We start from the raw sequence: 20,615 nt of genomic DNA, 5'->3' as shown, positions 1-20,615 counted from the left end.
ACCATGCCGTTGGTGTTCCGAACGATATTCGCTTGTCGTTACTCAATAGCCCGCTGCCTACAAGCGGGTGGGCGCCTTTTCCTATCCCTATGCTAGCTCTGTTAGTCGGCCTACAGCTACAGCTACGACAATCGAGCGTGGCTCTTACGAATCAAGCTTTCACGCCAGCGGCGTCAGCGGCTCCGGCAATGCTAATGCTACTGTGGCCATGGACCAGCATCGTCGGGCCACAACTTCAGCGCGAGCCTCACCAGTGACAGCCACCATAGCACCCGTTACAGGTAGACCAACAGGCGTCAGGTCAGGGGAGAACGCCAACACAGTGGATGCGGAGCTCCAATGGCTACGGTTGTCTCATTATGCGTGGTCGCAAGTTCTTAACAGCAACACCGTTCACGGCTATAGGGCCTGGAGGTTTGGTGCGCTCACGGAGAAGTTAGTCAACAGTCAGAAGTGGGCCGGGAAACAAAGCAGTGGTGCCGCTATGGCGTACCCAGGCAGTCGTCCACTCGGTGCTATGGGTGGATGGATAGATCGGTCAATGAGAGGACCTTTAAAAGACACACAAGCAGACGAACCAGTATCTCAAACACTAATGTTATATGTACGGTAGGTGAAAGGCGTCAAGGGGTATTTGAAAGTAAACGGGTAGCGTACATGCACTAAAATTATTTTTAATTTCGTAAATGAAAAACGAAGGTAAGTAGTCGTTGTTGTTACGCTAGTCCGAAGCAAGACATGGCGGAAGCAGGCCACCAAAAACCTTGGGCCCTTGCTTGACATTCGGCCGAAATCTAGGTCCCAACACAGGAGAGAGAGCTAAGCGAACTTTTCATCGTATTTGTAGCCTTATTAATACCGCTTGGAAAGAAAAGTGTCTCTTAGTTACGAAATAGGACTCCCATAGAAATGTTTTTTTTATGAAACGAAAACGCTAACCTTGTTTCCAATACAAACTTTTCATAGTCATTTTTATAGGTTTACAGGTTACAGAAGTGGGCCGGGGAACAAGGCAGTAATGCCGCTATGGTGTACGCGGGCACTCGTCGTACTTTACGAAACCTAGGCCACGTTTGGAGCTCACTCACCCTTATAACAGCCACAGTGCAATAGTGAACATAAACTACAATGAAATTTAGTTTATGTTACTATTGCTCATGGATATCACTGATTAAAAATGGGTATGTGGTACAACACTTACTACCCAATATATTTATATAACAAATGATGTATACCGCTGTGAGCCTCTGTCGAAAACGTTTGGGCGAGCTCGGTGCCGTTTCCCGAGGTCCCAGATGGGGGAATTCAAAACAAGCACTTGGTTTTGACACTTGCACCCAGACTGACACAACTTGAGTGGCCGAAATCATGTGCGTGCCTACAAGTAATCAAACAGTGAAAATAATATCAGTGGTATTACTAAGATATGGAAGTGTTCGGTAGGAAATAGTGCAGCGGCAACGGGCTTACCTCTGCTAAAGTTAAGTACACTTACTAATTAGGTGGTATCGTTTGAAACTGGGCGCAGAAAAACCCACGTTTCCTTTGTTGCTGTTGGATGGGGGTCGTCCCCAGCCACATGTCGTCTAACGCGGCAATGCAATGCCCCAGTAGAATCGGTCGTAAAAGTCGTCGGAACGTTTATTTCACTAGTATTAAAATGTGGCAGAACATTTCTGCGCGGGTAAAAGCATTCTCGTAAGCGTGCTTTTTCACGCCAGACAATGAACTTCGGAAAATATAAAGCTTTTCGTGTTTGGCTGAAACAGTTTTAGCATTGAAGTACATAGGTCTGGACTGCCTCATAGTCTTTTGATGCATTATTACGGAAACCGTGCGGCCAATGCGGCGCAAGCCAAACAATCTTCCTGCGTTTAGCTCAACAATTAAGAAGCTGACGCGTTGTCGAGACGGTACTATTTCAAATTTCCCGGGCCTCTCTCAAGTTCTCTCTCTTGTTTGCTTGTTCGCCTTGTTTGTCCTCTTCGGAGAAAATGAGGCGAACAAAAAAGCTCAACAAATTTTAAAGCACCCACAAACAGTTAATCAAGGGACTAGCTCAATACGAACGAGTCAGGGTATCAGTGCAAAGTCGAACTCGCATCTTAGGCCCAGTGGTTTTGGTAAATTCTGGGAGGCGGCCACAACTGATCGTATCAACTTTCGCGCGTTGGACAGAGCCGGAGTTCTAGTCCTGGTAGTATCGTTGCTAACGGCTTGGTAGAAGTCGCGAGGACTGCCGAACGCATTGCTTTGCTTCATATATAAGCTAGTGTTTGTGGCTAACGCTTTGGGAGTTGAGATTCGAGGACGATCGCCACTATAATCAATCATGGGCATGTTTACTCGCAGAGTCTGGCCGAGTCTTTATCAGGGGCCAGTGATACTTTGTGTGTAGGTCCTAAGAGTCTGTTACCTTTGACTTCCAGACACTGTGTCTCGAATTGTTTGATAATTGCCCCATTTAAAAGGTAGATTCCTTCTGAGGGCAGCTCGGTTTATGGTGTACTCCGAGTCTACTTATTGCTTGTATTTTCTCGCTTGGCCGCCGTGTGGCTGAGTGGGTTTAGCGTCTCTTAGCCGGCCAGTTGGGTGTGACGCCCACTTCTAGTGCTTTCTGTTCGCGCGAAATGGTTACACTTACAGTGGCAATAAGGAACAACAAAGCACCAAATCTCTTGAAACGCTAAAGATCTCTAGTGATTCAGATAGCCATTCAGAAAACGGTGCTGTACGCGAAGCGGTTCGTTGGAGACTGTTTCAGAATTCATTCGTGTAGAAGGGCAGCTGAACACCAACGCGTTCTCTATGTGAGAGGTAAAGTTAAAGAGAAAAAATCAATGTTCCTCGTGAAATACAAATTAGTCGTTTGTTTGCAGAAACACCAGACTAGGTTCTTGTCGAAAAGCGGACGGGGGCCGACACTTGTGTTATCTTCGTTTAATAAAGTACCGGGCTCGTAAGGAGATGGTAACCTTGGTTGCTATAAAAAGAAGATTTTTCAATTAGAGATCATAGCTGGAACGGCTGGAGCAGAACCAATATTGAATTCGCAGCGGGGACGGTTAAAATAGACCGAACTAGATGTGTCTTTAAGTTGGACGCCCTCGACGTACAAATAGTGCCACGCCACTTGACCAGATAGCAAGCGGTTAAAGATCTAGCATGCTGGGATCTGACATCACCTACCAGCTGCTTGGCGAGTCGCGCAGACGTAGACCATCTGGGAACATCAGAGCAGCAGACTCTTGGTCTGAGCACTTGCCAAAACATCCATAGGTTAACACAGCTTAAGACTTCCGATATATTGCCAAGGCATGTTGTTTACTATTAATCAAATATGGGTACAAAAATGCAATTGTGTTGTATGTAAGTTTATATTCAAAAGCTTTTTAATTGGTATTGAAGCAAAGGTATTGCATAATCTAGACGGAACTTGGCTGATCTACATTCTCGCAGATGCTAAGGAAAGGTTTCGAAATGCTTAACAATTAAACTTGAATTCGAGGTGAATTTTAACAAAATAACTTCACCTTCATCCTGATTCATCGATGTCGTATGTCCACCACCTTTTATCCCTATAAAAATAATGTTGTGCCAGCGTAATGTTGTTTATGTTTTCCCTAGCCGTTATGTTTTTTGTTCTAGAGCCGACCGAGGCCTCCGTTGTCGTCGGGTGGCAAATTCGGTTTATATCGATATTAAAGTGATATCAATCTTCTGTTCAAGATCTTAGGGAGTAACTGATCCTCCGCCTCAGTCCGATAATATTGATCCACCGTATTATTTCCGACGGAGCAAAAAGCCTTTAAGACCGAGAGTCGTTTAGGCGATGGTCATCCTTATCCTTCTGTGCGAGAAGATTTACGTATGTTTGAACGCCTCGATACGAACATTTGCATGTGATATTATGATGACCGCGTCAGTATTAACGACGAGATCTTGATTAAAATAACTATAGACGATAGATAATATTCAAGAGGATAATAGAATGAATGCATTTTGACAATAGAAAGGGGGGTCAGGCACCATAAGGAAGAAAAAAAGGGGTAATTCACGTATTTGAATAAGCCAGTCAACTCAATCGTGTCCATATGTCAGTGTAGCTAAGAACTTACATCCTGTCTTAAAATATACCAGCCAAGAATACCCGGAGTAACTTGAGCGATATTGCCTATCGATGTCGTTGTGCGGGCGTGTATACTTCTGCATTTGTTAATACTAGATTTCGATATGGAATTATAGGTGTTATATTGACAAGAAGAACTATTCGGACAGAACCACGCGACGGAGTTTGTATCGGGGACGACAGCTTTATATCCCAATTCTATGCATAAAAGCTCCTTGCTTCAAGGAGACGAACTGCGTTGCCATCATATGATTGTTACAATATTTTGCCGTTGTCATTAACAAACGTTGAATATAGCAGCGGCATCGAACCCAAGCCAAATCCAGTCCCTGTGTGATTGATTCCGCCACGGGAGATGAACCACAGTTGCTGTTGTCATATACTTCGTCGTTCTTGTTTCTTCGTGTGTTCTTGACTTCTCGTTCTTGTTTTGTGCTCACCCCGTATACGCTTAATTTCGCTAAGGACACAGCCAGTGGCCTTACTAGCCAGCTCAATCCTGTCCTAGCGTTATCAACAGTAAGCAATAAATTTGCCGGATAGTACCTGACCATTGTATTACCCCAACTGATGCTGCAGCTACGATTTCAGTTGGTGCTACTGCTACTACCTCTACTATTCCTGCTGATCTTTCGTCGTCGTCAGCGGCGGCATCAGCTCGAACGTCGCCGGCGGCAGCTGCTGGTAGTGGCCGGAGCGCCGGTGTGCACGAGCGTTCGGATTCGCGCGTACCGCAGAACGGAATCGAGTGAGTGGCGGCACTCTGTCCCCTCTCCCCAGACGCTCCGCCCGATTTCCCCGCGGGTTTGCCACCGTGCGCAATTGTGACACACATACCGACCAACAGACGGATCAACAAACAAACGAACAATCAGGCAGCTACGCGTAACCGCACACATTCATACGCTGACTATTACTACTAGCGCTATGGCCCGTAACACAGTCCTGGCAGAGTACCATTCAGGAGCAGATGAAAAGTGGATAGAATGACCAACGAATAAACAAACCCATAGATAGAAACATAGAGGGGACCCAGCACTACAAGCACCCGTAGCGACAGCATAACGACGATCCAACCCCGACTGCTACGCAAAACGATCGCCATTCAGTATTCCACATTCATGGTAAGCTGCTGCAGTAGCATCAAGAGCTTTTCACTACCAGTATACCAACGTAGTGCCAATGGTAACAGTAAACAACGGATGGACCAGCCATTAAGCCAGCGCAAAAAAGTCGGGACACAGACAGCGAGACGAGATAGACAGACAAGGTGACGCCAGGTGGAAAGCCAGCAGCAGCCACACGGCCCAAAATTACGAGTCCACGCAAATTTGTTGTTGTGTCGGCATTAGCGAGAGCCAGCTTCGCTACTCGTCTTGCGTCCATTGCTTTGTCCATAGAGTTACGTCGCTAGCAGTGGTGACACCACTGCAAGAGGCGCCTGCGGAGGGGACGGCGGCTCACGGCGCTCGTGGTGGAGGGGAACTTGACGTTGTCGCGTCGGCGGCGCGTCGGCGTTTGCGGCAGTTCTAGTGGCGATGGCGATGGCGGTAGAAACTAACAACTACAACGACATCTAGGGGGACCCTCGGGCGTAACGGCGGAGTAGCCAGGCGGCGATCAGATAGAGGTCCGATCATCGGCGGGATTGCACCGAACAACCCGCACCAGTTAGGGACCAGCCTGTGATCAGGCGGCCGCATGAAAGAACGCTGCGCTGATTTGTGTGTTCGACACTACGCTACGCCTCGCGCTCTATTGGGAAAACAGCGCGCTGGGAGCTTAAAGAGCCGTGAAAGCCACAGCGACCAACGGATCGACAGATTCGCACAAGTTAAGTTAGACGGAAGTTAGTTAGGCGAGAACAGGCCTAAGCAGATTAGGCCAGTGTAACTTGTTTAGCCATAACCGTAGCCAGCTGTCATCGTAGGAATCTCTATACGAACAGCAGCAGCAGCAGCAGCAGTCAGTCGCTTGCCGGAGTTAACACAGTTGTAACTAAGCTTAACAGAAGTGGCACGTTATTAACATTTGCAATACGAAGAGTAAATAAGGACCGCCGGTGCTGGTGGAAGGGAAATGTGATCAGGTGTGACACGAGAAAGAAGTCGACTATATTAGTCAAGTCAGTGACTGGAGTTCTAGTGCTGTCCCTGCCTGCTAGGCATTTATCAGGATCAGGTTTTTACTAGAGACCTTTGATCGTAAGCGACGCTCAGGATTGCCGAGTACCTTGTCTCGGACAACGGTATACATTTCTCAGAGGACGGTATTGCCTGTAGTCAAGAATCGTACGAGCGCGCACCGTGGATGGAACAAATGCACGACTCGTTGTGTTCCTAGGACGATAACACTTTCGGGTGGACTCAATTCGAAACTGCTTGATGTTGTTGTTGTTGTTGTTGATTGTTGTTTGTCCGTAGTAAATAACACGACTTTTTACTTTGTGCCGTTAGGAAGTTGTGGCGCCCAAAACACGTGTTGGAGGGAGCCACGCATGTCGAAGTTCAGAAAAGCTAAGGAGTAACTAGAAGGAAGAGTGGAACTGCAGTACAATGACTTTGCCGTGGGCTGACTTGCCATGAGTGAATGCAACGAAACCGTCTAACAAGTTAAAACGAATAAGAAGCTGCTTTTTGGTTAGTAACAAAACGTGTGAACTATAAGATCCCGTCCGGAAGCTTGGTCTAGCTTGCGTACTCGACAGCCTAACGTGCCTAACTAGGCTGGCAGGCCACTGTAGGCGCGTATAGGCGACCTTTGTCATCAACTCCATTTGAGCAATTGGATTAAATTCGATTCTGAGTTCCTTTCGTACGGGCGCGACAGTTGATTGTCGAGGACTGAACTATGTACAGTTGGTGAGGTGTTGATACAAGACCGAAAACCCTCCTGTAAAGAGGCAGCAGCTTCAGCACAACAGCAAAAAGAAGATATCCTTCATGACAACAATAAAAGTAACCGATTGACACATAACACTTGCAAAGTGATCAAGAATTCTGTACAGACGAATAATTATAGTTTATAATTATCTAATACAAAGGATATACGATGACCATCGTGGGGATGCATAGTGCCATCGACTTCAACCTAATCCGGTCGTTGGACGGGGTTCTTTCGGAAGACCTCGGACAACCAGTTCTCCAATCGTTTGTCGATAGTGAGTTCTAAGCAAAAGTTCTGACAACGAATTAGTATTATAACTTGCACACACACATGGCTTGAAATTGTCCAGGGCGTACACGGGTTCGCTTGTGCAAATCTCTAAACCAGTCAGTAAATATTTGGAGAATAGGTAACTTCATTGAAAGAGTAATACAAACCATTATCGTTTTGATACCGATTTCGTAATAACTAAATTTGCTTGTTATTTGGTATATTACGATGTTTATATGACGTTTTTGGCTGCGTCCCAGTAAATTAAGGATGACATGTTGCTCTATGATGTTTACCTTGCATATCTGAGTTGAAGAATAAATGTTATTTTAAATTAAGGGACTAAGACATCCTAGCCATTTGTTATACTAGGGTTATATTTATATTTGAAGAAAGTTCCGCGCTTTAATTAAAGTAGCATTTGAAGTGCAGCTCAGCTGTGTATTTGATGGGTTTAATCTTGAGATCTTGGACACAAAATCTAATGTTAGAGTATATTATATTCGTTAGTTTTTTATAGGTCACGAAGTCTCGCTTACATTGTTTGTATAAATCCGGTCGCGCTACTGCAAAAATGATGGTAGTGTCTCCATAATAATCAAGCCTATCAAGAACAATGCTAATGCACCACCCCGTTGGCCAAACGCGTACTCAGCTCTACACTAAGTACCTGTCTTGTTCGGTTACTTCTTTTACGCCCAAACACACAACTTTCCCGTAAGTTATGGACGTTGCGTCATGGCCAAAGGCGTCTGGCGGGCTCCAATATGCGACATTGCAATCTTAGAATCAGTAAACGCTTCTAGCAAACATCAGCGTCCGCCCCATTGAGCTTACTTCGTAAGAGGAAGGCTATCGACTGTGAATAGGAAGGTAGAAGGCGGACTTCTCTACTTTAAAACCTAACAACTGAGTTATCAGTATTAAACATAGTCTAAATAGACAGTAATGGTGTAGTCTAAAGTAACGACTTACTGAAGTCGTCATAGCGCATTCTGTCGGCAGGCCTGACGCAAAGGTGCGCCTAACGCCTGTGCCGGCAAACGACAGTTGGTTTGCTCACATTACTCAGGACATATTTACATCTAATTTATTCCATTGCAAATTTTGATCGATACTTTGCGTGTCGTCCACTTATGACTATTATTATAATCATTGACCCTGTAGATAATACCGCAAAAATATCGCACACGCGTTCGGAAACGACGTTCTGTCGAAAATAATGTCTGATCTAACGAAAGCAATGTTGAACAAATTTCGTCTTCGCTTATCTAAGAGGATCATTTAGGTTTTCCGCAACAGATACGCCTGAGGACCTTTTACAAACGAAACACTTGTGCAGATACTTGCTTAAAACTACGTTGATTCTCATTTTTTTTTTTTGTCAGGAAAAGAATCATGCAACAGCGCAAAATTTGTAGGAAATGCACCGAGCCTAAATAGAGCCCAACACTGTTTCGGTAGCACCGTTTCATTATGCCATGATAAAATATTATAGCCGTTATGAGTCTACTAACAATCGACTTTAAGACCCACAATGCGCTACACGGATCGTAACCCCCAAACAGATTTTATTTACATCTTCCGCTAATTATATCCACGAGTCCAGTTATACCGCGGATGTATGCTCGAATGCAGGTTGGCTTTGAAAGCCCTAGTTGTGTCATAGATATGGAAGTACTTGATAACTGGAAATTATACCGTAACGTCACTGACTAAATCCTCTGGAATGATTAAAAATCACATTATAATGATAAAGAGACGCGAATACAGGGCGCGCATCGGAAAGTCGTCGTCGTCGCATTGTACTTTTCACGTACCTAAGCAATTTTTTTTGCTAGTTAGATACTCTACAAGTTACTGATGTTTCGCATTATTTCCACATTAGTCATACGCTAACTATAACTCTCGATTGTGAACGTAAAGATAGCGATTTGCTTATTCCATCTCTTTCTACCCAATTTGGCCAAATGTTACTTAAACACCATTGAGGATAGCAACCCCTTTCATTCACATTTACCTACGCCACGGCCAAAACCTCTCTTTCGTCAGTAATCCATGATGTCCTGCATCTACTGAGACAGTTAATACGTGTATATACTGAACGGACTTCATCCCGATCTACCTCTATCTAGTAATTCGCTCAACTCTGCATCTAACTACGCCTCGTTTGTGCGCATATATATATATATATATGCATAGTTTTTACTATAGGGATGTTCCTTCTGTTGCGATTTCAAAGTCCATTTATTAGTTTGTAGCTCTTTCGTCTTTTTCGTTGATACCGCCGTCGTTGTGCCCATCAGTGTCCATTGTTAGATCTCTCATCTGTAACAAAATGGTTTTTCTCAGCGCTCTCAGCGCGAATATCTTCACCGTACCTCAGAATATCGCGCTTCGGAAGCGCTCCGTCGTTATCTATTCGAGTTACGCCTCGATATGAAACGCGATTCAATCTAACATCGTCGTAATCTTCGGCATCTGGGCATATCTGTATCGTCGGCTATTTGCGTTTTCTTCCACAATTCAATAGAATGTCAATAGGTAGAACAATGGCTTCTGGATTTCACACTGGTCTCGCGGATTTATCGCAGTAACAAATATTCAGCCAATGATGGATGTATGTTACAACATATGGATAGCGCATACGTGAGAACGGTGTTACCAGCGTTGTCTATCCCAACCTGTGCTAATATACCACTGCAAAAATGCTACGCGCACCATAATCTTGACCATCGGTTTCGAAATTATCGAGTGAAACAGTTGCGGACATCAAAAGAGAATGTCTGTGAGTTAAATTTCTGCTGCGATCGCTGCAGAAGGTTCTTTTGGCCTGTGGTGGACCTGCGTTGTGCTTGCGCGAAGCAACATCTGTAATCAGCGTATATAGGCCTTTCCTACAGTGGTATCTTGCCTGCTACACGTATTTACTTCGTTCGACATGACGTGTAGCGTTATATTCGAGCGTCAATAGTAAATGTAAGCTAGCTTCGGAAGTCCTTCTAGCACACGTTATACGGGGCTGTTGCAAGACCTAAAGCCTCTCGTTAAGGGGCATGGTGAAAGAGTTTACGAAATTAAGCATTTTTCCAAATGAGAGGATCGGAGGGCTGTAGGTCTACTTCACAGCTAAACACTGAGACGTATGAAAAAAATCATTTAACAGATATCTACTCGAGAAATATCGATGATTATGTGGCACGTTCTGTCTTGATTCATGGAAATGCGGGGCACAGTCTGCTCTTTCCCTAGTTGATTATCTTATAACAATCAGTCAAATGACGACAAGTCAGCGAGCAACGTCTACTGCTAGGCTAACGGATAGGCGAATGCGTAACAACATTGAAATCTATTGGACTCATAAATTGAACCCCGTTGAATAGATCTGATTAGTCTTCGAAGTACAAAAAACATATACCATTTTTTTCGTCGATATCGAGCGTAAGTTACAACTTACGATCGCTGTATCGAGCACGTATTTTGACATTAACAGGTGATGTAGCTGACAATATTAACGGCTTCTCGAGTTTTGCCGAAACACTCAAGCGTGTCAAACAATGGCGTGTTATTAGTTGCAACAACGAGAGCTTATTTTTGACATTTCGCTTGTCCTTTTTCGTTCGAACTCATCACAAAGTCGACTCTTCGCACAAATTCATAGGTCTTAAAACTTCAGTAATTTCACCTTAAAGCTAAAAATCGTACGAGATGATCATTATTTAGCTGATTACTGTTTGTTATTTGTAGTCGGCCGGCATACGCAACGCTGAAATAAGTGCTAAGGGAAAGAGCAGACTCTCTTTTCTGGGCTCTATCAGCGCTCCTTCAATAACTAACGACACGGTACAATGAGTCTTTAAGTGGAGTTCATGGCCTGATAGACGTTTTAAGTTTAACGGTGCTTGTGTTTTGGCTAAGCATTACTTCAGACAGCTGGTGGTCGTTTCCAGCATGAAACAAACCACGTTCCAGGGAGTTTCCAGCTTGCATGACGCAAACACGCCGCCCGCAGCTTGCGGCAAGCGCCCACTGTGAGACTCGTGCGGTGACTGGACGTGGGTTACCACTCGAGAGACGGTACGATTTCGAACCTAGGTAAATCTTTCGAGTATTACGTTCGGTACGAATCTCAAGTTTTACCTTGATCGGCTGACTTCCGCCAACACGAAATGTGTTCGCACGTATTCGGTACTCGGTTTCGGACCTGGACGACCCAACATGTCTCGCTGGGGCACATCGTCCCGCCGTCAAGCTTTACAATGCAACGGCAACAGAAAACTAAGAAAAACAGTGAAAGTACCAGCCGTGGTATCCCTGTTACCCTCTACAGCCAGATCGTCGACGATAATTAGCGTCGTCACTTTAATTGTACCCACCTCTTTACGCCATAGCTCTCTTTTTTCTCGCTCACTTAGCCAATCGGTGTGAATGAATTTCATTTAAAATGAACATGAGCGCGGCCGGTTGCCTTAGCAGCAGCAGCAGCAGCAGCAGCAGTGCCTCAGTGATGCCCTCAGTTGCAGACGATACGACAGTCGCTACCGGCTCTAGATTATTGTTGTTGTTCTTCTTACTGTTGTTATTATTATTATTATTATTATTAGAACCGTGATCCGCTTTGTCCAGAACTAGCCACTGCATAGAAAAGCAGATGACGACGACGACGACAACAATAACAACAACAACAGTAGCAGCAGTGGTACTGAAAGTAATAACGACAGTTATGTCACTAATAACAATAGCAACAACGATGGTAATAACAACTGTGTGTCGAAGAAATCGCATGACTCGACAGGGTGAAGCGGCGGCGTTGACAGATGACGATGGGGTCACAACGCCAGACGTAATGCGCGCTATATCAGCGTCGTCATATATTAAAACATCCGTAGATTGGCTATCACCTTATTTTCCCGCCGATTTCCGTCAATATCACGCTGGTACAAACCCATCGTTGATATGCACAGTATTTCTTCACGTGGAACGCGGCAGTCTATCGGTGATTGTTCTGTGCTGCCGTAAGGAGCAGCTCGTTTTTGTATCGTTGTGCCTATGAAAGCAGGAAGATTTTCTCTATCTACTTCCCTTTATTTGGAAACAAATCTGTCAGATTGTATTGCTCTCCGGAGGTTGCAACAGAGGTAAATCTGTGAGATTTCACACGCGTAGCCGCATATACAGGAGCACAGCGAACCGGCTGGAGACGATATATGAAACACTATATAAGTGTTTAGGAAGATATTCACACCCGAGCAAATCGCTACATTTCGATGAGCGTATTCAATGCTCTCTACAAACAGATTTGCCCAAGAGCAAGGGAAATTAGTTTAGGTCCGCGACATGGCTCGAGAACGGCGAAAGAGACGGTACCTCACTCGTCTCGTTTACACATAAAGTTTGCCCAGTGGGACAATAAAAATATCAATATTAACAGCATAATAATAATCGACAAACGCCGAGGGCTGACTCGATTCCCGTGCCTCAATTTCGTGTTAATCAACAGTGTCGTCGAGCTATCGAGCAAAAGCCAACTTAAGTACGGGGCAAAAGCCCACTCAGGCAAAGCAGTATTGTACCGGCAGCAGTAACCTTCACCGCAGCCGGAATACGCGTTGGTCCTATAGTTCAGCGGAAACTGGAAGTAGAAAAGTAAAAACCTTCCATCTATTTGTCGATACGCTTACCTAAAAAACGTTGTATTTCGACAATGCCTCACGCAAATGTTTTCCGCACGAACGAGTATGTTAATGGCTAAAAAAAAAAAAAAAGACGAAGTTCCACAATTTTCAGAACTGGCAGGCGAAGGGCTGAACAGTGGAGCATGATGATAATTACGAAAAACTGACTATCTAATCTACTAACTATCCCCATGTACTAACTAGACTCCATGGTAGTGGTAGCTGGCGTAGAACGGTATTACCGTAAGCGGTATAATCGAACAGACTCGTGGATGTCGATAGCGGAAGAGAAAATAGTTAGCTCACTGGATGGTCCATTACATCTAGTTGTGAATCAATCAGTCATTAATTATCGATAGCTCAGATCTATACCAGTCGAACGATTTCTAATTAGATCTGTTCCTCGGCAGATGCGTCGATGACTCTGATAACAATCGTCCAGTGTCACAATGCGTAGATCTGTAGATCTATTGTAAAAGCCGCTGCGAAGCTCTTGTGAAGTGAACGAACGAAGGTTGACTTACACTTTCTACCACCCCCATCTAACACAGATTGCACCATTGAGGCCTAGCTATAAATGATGATACAAATTTATCCCGCAAAAGTCTCTCTAGCGATATGAGCGCATTGACCTTCAGTTGTCATCGTTCACTGACCACGTCATTTACTATACATATAAAAAAAAAAAGTAAAATTCTATAGTAAATTGTTTCCTCGCCTATTCTACTCGTTCCCTTTTGCCTTCTTCACAGTAGAAAAAAACATGATCCTGACTAGGCGGGTATGAGCCTGCGTTTAAGAAGCGAGGCTGTATGCAAACGTTCGCCAATAAAGCAGAATCGTCGTTTTTGATTACTGATATAATCACACTCCAAAGTGTATGTACGTACCGCATTCGTTGATTGGACTAATAGTGCTTTCCGTCAGTCCAGTTGATCGGATCGAAGGAAATTTTTACTAATTCCAGTAAACAAAAATGTTTCAGATTGGACATTTGTTTTAACGGTTATATTTGTGAATAGGTTCTTATCCAACAAATACCACGACTTTTTGTTTCCAGAGGCACGTAGACGAACGTTTATTACCTATTAACTACTGGGTTGTCCAGTCACTAGCTTGTAACCCAGTAGCAGCACCATTACTGTGCTACTTATGTATATATGAACGGTATAAAATTTGGCTAAAAGATGACGACAACAGCAACAAAATAGACAAGTCTAGGTATTTTTTTGTGGAAAAAGGCCAAAGCCCAATTTAATGAGATTACTTCACTTAGACTAATGATTTTTACACATACACACAGAGCGGGCAATCGTTGCCCACTTTCCATGCGGACAGAAAGAGCCCGAACCGAAATAGACTTACACACGTTTACACGGAAGTCTCCTTTTCTGATCTTCTGACACAGCTAAAGCAATCGATCGTTGCCCCTCTCCCCATTAATTTTTGCGTCACGTGTTTTCCCTATGGCGCTCGCACGGTGGTCGTAATACTAGTGTTTCACTGACTTGCAGGGTGTTCCGATCCGTTGATGTAGCTAATTTGCTTGATCACCTTTTGCATGTTTCTTCGTCGCCCGGCTTCATCAGGTGATTTGATTTTTTATTCTTTTTATTTTTTTCAGATCATTCCGCTTGATTTTCAATTGGTGGAGATCTCTTCATTGGCGGCTTTATTTGTATTTTTGATATCATCGAATTTTTCTATCGGTGCCTAGCTTTACTCGCTCTCTCCCCTTGTATTATTGTTGTTGTCCGCTGCTATCGTTGTTACCGTCTGCGGTTGTTGTCGCTGTTGACTTTTGCTTTTGACGTTGCTACCGCCAGCAATTTGTTCATCAAGACGCCACGTCAACTGAACGGTGCCAGCTTAAACACTGATTTCTATGTTCCCCTGGCTACGGGTAACAATTCCTTTTTTCCTCATACTCTCCACGTTAAACACTCACTCGATCACGTGGCATCGTACACAACTACATGCTCCATGTAAGGACCGCTCTCAGAGGACCACGTACGAATGAGCCCAATGGCGACCTACCGATAAATGCGCATAGACTACAGCCAAATTATCAACTGAGTCTCTATTATTTGTCCATTCAGTACCAAATGAACGAAAGCGTGTCGCTGCGGCCTTTCCGTGATCAAACATCTCCGCTTATTATCCAACTGGGACATTGCCACCTTCATGCCATGATCGGTTTTTGTCGCACGAGTTGTCGTTGACATTGAGATGATCACCGATATGTTCTACTGACAAATGGTTCTTTTTTTTCTGGACATCAGTCTGGTCGCTGCCAATGCCTGTGTTACTGTCGTAGCTTTAAAACCGCCAGCGCGCCATGACGCATTTTTGTTGCCACTTTGGCCTGGCTTCCGCTGATGCTTTGGCTACGCGTACATTGAATTTCTCCCGCGCCGGACCAACTGTCTGCTTTTTTTTCCCGTGGCTAGCTAAATGTACTGGCCGATCGTTCGGCAGCTACCCTATTGCCATACGTACACAAAAAGCCGAGAAAAATTGTCGCAAAATTTTGTCAGCTCACGATGTGCGCTGTGGCGGCCGGTATCGACGAGTTGATGCCGATGAGGAAGAGCATCATGGTAATTATGATGATCCTGAAGTTAATCCTGGCCGTCAGCGTTTCCAGAGCCGCTGTTACGGTAATCGCTATTCGCATAGATATATTATAGATGACAGGCTTTTAGGGGATGTCGTTCAAATACTAAGACATTGCTTTGAAGGTTGAAGAGAAGACGTCGGACGTCTGAATTCGAAATGTGGAAAGGGCTCGTAAAGTAGAAACGACGTCCCAATGTTCGCTAGATCGGTAGCATCACCTGGAACAAGAATTAGAATTTGGGTAATAGCCGTGTAGACATGGAGGTAGCGTTCTTCAGAAGGCTAAACATATTAAGGGTTGCTAAGTGAAGAGCTATTTTTTAAAAATGTTAATATTTTTAAACAGCGAATTATTGTCACGAAAGAAGTATTTATAATCTCTAACAACCATTGGGCAATGGTAAACTAAACAAAGTAACCTGTTCTTTACTCTAAAAAGTCCGTAGGGAACCAACGATTTTGCCAGTCGTTCTTTGTTTTCAGTCTTCGATATTGCACCTTGCATGAGAAGCTGTAAGAACCTCTAGGCAATCTCACTGCACGTCTTCCGAATTGTACCTTCAATATTTTGTTACATATAAATCATCGGAACAGATACCGCTTCAGGTGCACCTACAATAAGGACAATCCCGTGTGCTTATATATATATATATGTGCTGGTATGCTGGGATCGTTAGGTGCCTCGTTGCATAGCTTCTCTCGTTATACTTGATCTAATGCGAAACCGTAAAGCAAAAGGGTATAGCATCGCCAATCGATTTTTATTCTATTCCCCGTAACGTTAACACCCCATACCCAAAGTAAACTTAAGCGACTTTTTAAAGAGGTACGTTCGTCATTTTTAAGCAGTTTTAAGCGATGCATCGGCCTTCTGTCATGTTGCGGACTGGCAGACATATTTGACCAAGTTGGACGTCGACGTCCTTCTAGTTACCTTCGCCTCTATCGAAATAAGTTTTAGAAACTATAAAGTGATATTTTTCCATTGACACAAACAAGATTTCGTATGTTCATGGCCCGAGTTCGATCGTTCCATCTAAAACAACGAAATATTTACACGCGGATATCTTCTCTGCCTATGATAAAAGCTATTTTATGTACATAGACTGCCAATACAAGGCACTGCCGCAACGTGAAAGCAAGCGCATGTTTATCTGGTCCATCCGAACGCTTCTAGACAATGTCCCCTGATCATGTGTATACGCCATATTGACCAGCTCCGGACTGACGATCCGATCAATTGTCAATCGGAACGGATCCGGAGAGGACCACGATGCCAAACAACGATCGAAGCTAAAATCTGTGTATAAGCTTAGTACTGTGCATGTAAGCATCGTGCTTTCGTGCATCTAAGCTTGCGTCGACGCTCGTTCGTGTTTACATCTGGACATTTTTTTTGTGACTGTGCCACTATCTGCCACTCCGATGAAGACGAAATTATTGACTTAATTGAGCAGCCGTTTCTGATCGAATGCGCATGCACGTATAGGCGATGGATTGTCTGGCGGTGGCACAATACAGTGGCGCTGAGGTAACCGTAATCGAGTCCGAATAACCGATTCGAGCTGCTCCCAACCACTGTACAAATGTGCTCTGATATTATTTTTTCTCAACTGAAGTAAGAACTTAGTATCCCGGTAGATCCTAGTAAACCAATAGTACTTTAAAAAAGTAACAAATTATTTCACACAAGTTATCAATCGAATTTCACAAGCGACTGGACAAGGCAGTAACTGATTGCTTTTGTGTGCGCTACCTAATTAATAGATATGCGATTTCGTTCCACGTGCGTTCCAGATACGCAGAGTAACAAGGGTCCAGCGGACATCGTTGACGGCTGCCAGGGTACCCAGTTCGCGATGACCACAAACCCAGCGGAGCTAGACCAGTTCTTCAGCTCGGCGCTGAACGGCGCTGGCGTCGCCACGAATCAGCCGGATGTCACCTTGACAGCGGTTAAGAAAACGGAAGATTCTAACGACGGTAAGTGTTACCCATGGCAAATGTCTTCCCACCTTCCTCTACTCTTTCGTCTTCAGTTACCCTGCCTGATTGGACCATTTATCAAATGAAATTGATTTAATGATTCCGCTACCATGTGGCCTAGCTTGATATTCGATAGACCGTAGGATGCCTTGGTTTCAGATTGAGAAATATCTGCGATTGAGCTTCGAAAGATGAGTTTCAGTTTGACGAAATTATTCTGAGGCTACTTTTGTATCGCACACGGATTTTGATCGGGTTGAGAATATAAGGGCCCTAAATAATTGACGACTTTTGAGAAGGGCGCCGGGTTGTAAATGGGCTACTACAGTTCCAACGGTCCCTTTCTGCGTTCTCACTTTCATGTCGCTGACCACGCTAACGTCTTTCGTTCACTGATTGTATGGGTCATAAAAACCGTAAGAAGCTCCCTCGGCGATGAACCGAATCGACCAGTGAAGTCGCTCATGTACTCGTGTGATGAAATAGTTAATCAGAGCTTCGAAACAATGACCATAAACATTGAAATCCAATAGTCAATTTGTCATCAATTCACTTTTCGTTGCATCCATTTATACTTCTGGTTAAAATGGTTGCACCTCATCGAGCGTTCGGTCGGTAGCCTCGCAACATTGGTGATTGATTAAAACACTCGATAAACCTTGGAAAATGACGGGGGTCTTATTCGTACACGTGGGCCAATACATTTCATCCAATATCGAGATTTTGTGGCAAACATCGAATTTGTATTGTAATACAGAGAAATAGGCGGAGTGGAGTGGACGTTTTCAGTGAACTAATCATCAACTTTAACTTAGCGCAAAAGTTATTCCAGGGGTCGAATAGACAATGGATGTGTTGAATGAAGAAATTAAATTGGTTCTAGTGGAAAACTTACGTACGGCTGCAATTTACGGAAGACCCATCGTACGATATAGCTCTTTGATGAACTTCGATTATTTGTGCCAAACCAGTAGATATTTTTCTATAGAGCCAATTTCTGGACGTATGAACAGTTGGACCGGTTGAGCCAGTTTAGCAGAGCAAAGATTTTCTTGAGGCCTGTAGGACTAGTTAACAGCAGGACATCTTGTTGCAGGCCATGTAACAGTGTCATCTTCTGCTTATCCGATGGCTGTGTTTATTCGCTTCATAGACTCACCTGACTAAAACAGCCCTAGACACAATATCATTGTCAGCGACTTTTGCTCTTCACGATGGAAGGTCAGGACTAACTGACAGGATTCGATCGTCGCCGTCATATTCGTTTTTGGGAGCTTGAAGATGGACCGTCAGCGCTTTCGAGCTCGATCCCAGACGCCGTACTTTTTTTTGTCTACTATCATTGTAACACAATGGGGTGTTCCTTCAATCAACTTGAACCTATCGCGTCGCTATAACCGCAGCTACGGTTAGCGTATCTGTCTGCGTCTACCTGCACATATTTCATTCACCGGTATATAAAATATATAGATCTGTTGCATTATTAGTGCGCCATATTTTTCGGTACTAGATATAATCCCTCAGCGTCACCTAATGCGGCATCAAGATTATAGCAATCGTTCGTATCGGATCTAAGAATTTTTCAACGTAATCCGCTTCCCTAAGTCTTCCAATTATCACCTTGTAATCTTTATAATGACCATTATGATATTACAGTTATAATCAGTACTAGCCCCAACTACAGTAGCAATTATGTGGGCCTATTTGCCTCTGCTGTAGCAACAACTAGTAGCAACAATAACGGTATAAAATAAATTCTCTTGTATTGTACCTATACCAGACGGGTTGAGCCGCCTGTCAGCCTGACCCTACCTGCCTCTAGATACCCTCTAGACACGGTGCGCTACGGTTTACAACTACGATCCAATCTGTTCTGGTGACGGGGTCCTCTGCCGCTACTTTTTCGAGCATTATCGTACTTTACTTTTGTGGCTGATTCTTGCCGAACTACCGCCGCCGCCGTCGCATCAAGCATCCTCTTGCCCGATTTCATGTCTATCTATTGCCACCATAGTAAACGTAGCGTGTATGAGAGTCACAAAAAAGAGAGAAAAACATAGAAAAAAAAAAAAGGGGAAAGAAAAATCCGTCTGTATGAGTCAATGGATGTACGCATAGAGTACTAGCGGTATTACTACAACTATTATTGTGCGGTTCCTATGTGTGCATGTGTGTACAGAACGCATCTATCGTGTGTCGCTGCTGATGCTGTTGGGATGCCGGAGCAGCCGCGGCCTCACCGCCTTGCATCAATCGGAGGTCAGAACAGCATCAGGATCAGAGGATCGACTGAATCAGTACTCGTCGTAGTAGTCGTCTGCCGGAAGTCGACTTCCTGTGGGGCTGCTGCCTGACTGGCAGAAAGGCAGGCTTATCGCTTGGTCCGTCAGAATAAGCACCGTCATACCAGCACTCGCTGGCTTCAGATCGCGGCATCAATTTGGCTATAGCCATGGAGGTATGGCTGGGTTATGGACGGGGGAGGTTCAGGAGCATCGGATCGGCACAGTAACATCAGCCGTAATAGCAGAAAAAGCCGCAACATTGGCTTTGTCGATGGCACCGTATCACTATAGTACGGCAAATGTGACAAAAAAAATTAAAAAGGGGGAAGCAAGAGAGTATAAAGACGGAGTAATAACACAATCCCCCAATAGGCCGACGACGAATGCGAGAGACACGTACTCACTTCGGCCATTACAGTTATTGTGACGCATTTCCACAGATAATTGCTTCCATCATCGTCTCCTTGGACAACAAAGCCGGCGAGGCATTGTATCTATGACAAGGAAATTAGTAGATTCTACGGCGACAACGACAGTTGTTTGCTCTTCTTGTACTTCCCTAAGATACCTTTCTTTGTGAACACAGGTCCTAGAAATCATTTCTTCATAGTATCGTATCAAAAACTGCCCCTACTAGAAGGGGTAACCGAGTTGGGTCCCGCTGAACCTATCTAGGGGCACCTGTTGGATGTAGGATTGTTGTGGGTACAGGGGTTGATCACTGGCGTCGTGAGCAGTTGCAACAGCGGGATACTACGATGCTAA

At 44.3% G+C, this 20,615-nt stretch overlaps 1 protein-coding gene across 9 annotated transcripts in view; it reads left to right on the top strand.

Moving 5' to 3' along the window:
- LOC111245950 (protein c-ets-1-A-like) overlaps positions 1-20,615 on the top strand; it is a 166,979-nt gene that overhangs the window by 136,365 nt on the left and 9,999 nt on the right. For 8 of the 9 annotated variants that reach the window (XM_086981802.1, XM_086981803.1, XM_022794995.2 and 5 more), the window contains one exon: positions 17,377-17,562. In XM_086981802.1, the coding sequence (XP_086837928.1) occupies positions 17,377-17,562 (186 nt within the window). Of the gene's footprint in view, positions 1-5,535; positions 7,290-17,376; positions 17,563-20,615 lie in introns of those variants that run through there. The other variant, XM_086981806.1, reaches the window with a different exon arrangement.

This window comes from Varroa destructor, unplaced genomic scaffold, assembly GCF_002443255.2.
Source record: "Varroa destructor unplaced genomic scaffold, Vdes_3.0 BEIS01000002.1, whole genome shotgun sequence".
Lineage (NCBI taxonomy): Eukaryota > Metazoa > Arthropoda > Arachnida > Mesostigmata > Varroidae > Varroa > Varroa destructor.
Note: the sequence above shows the minus strand (reverse complement) of the source record. Positions and strands in the feature narration are given on the sequence as shown.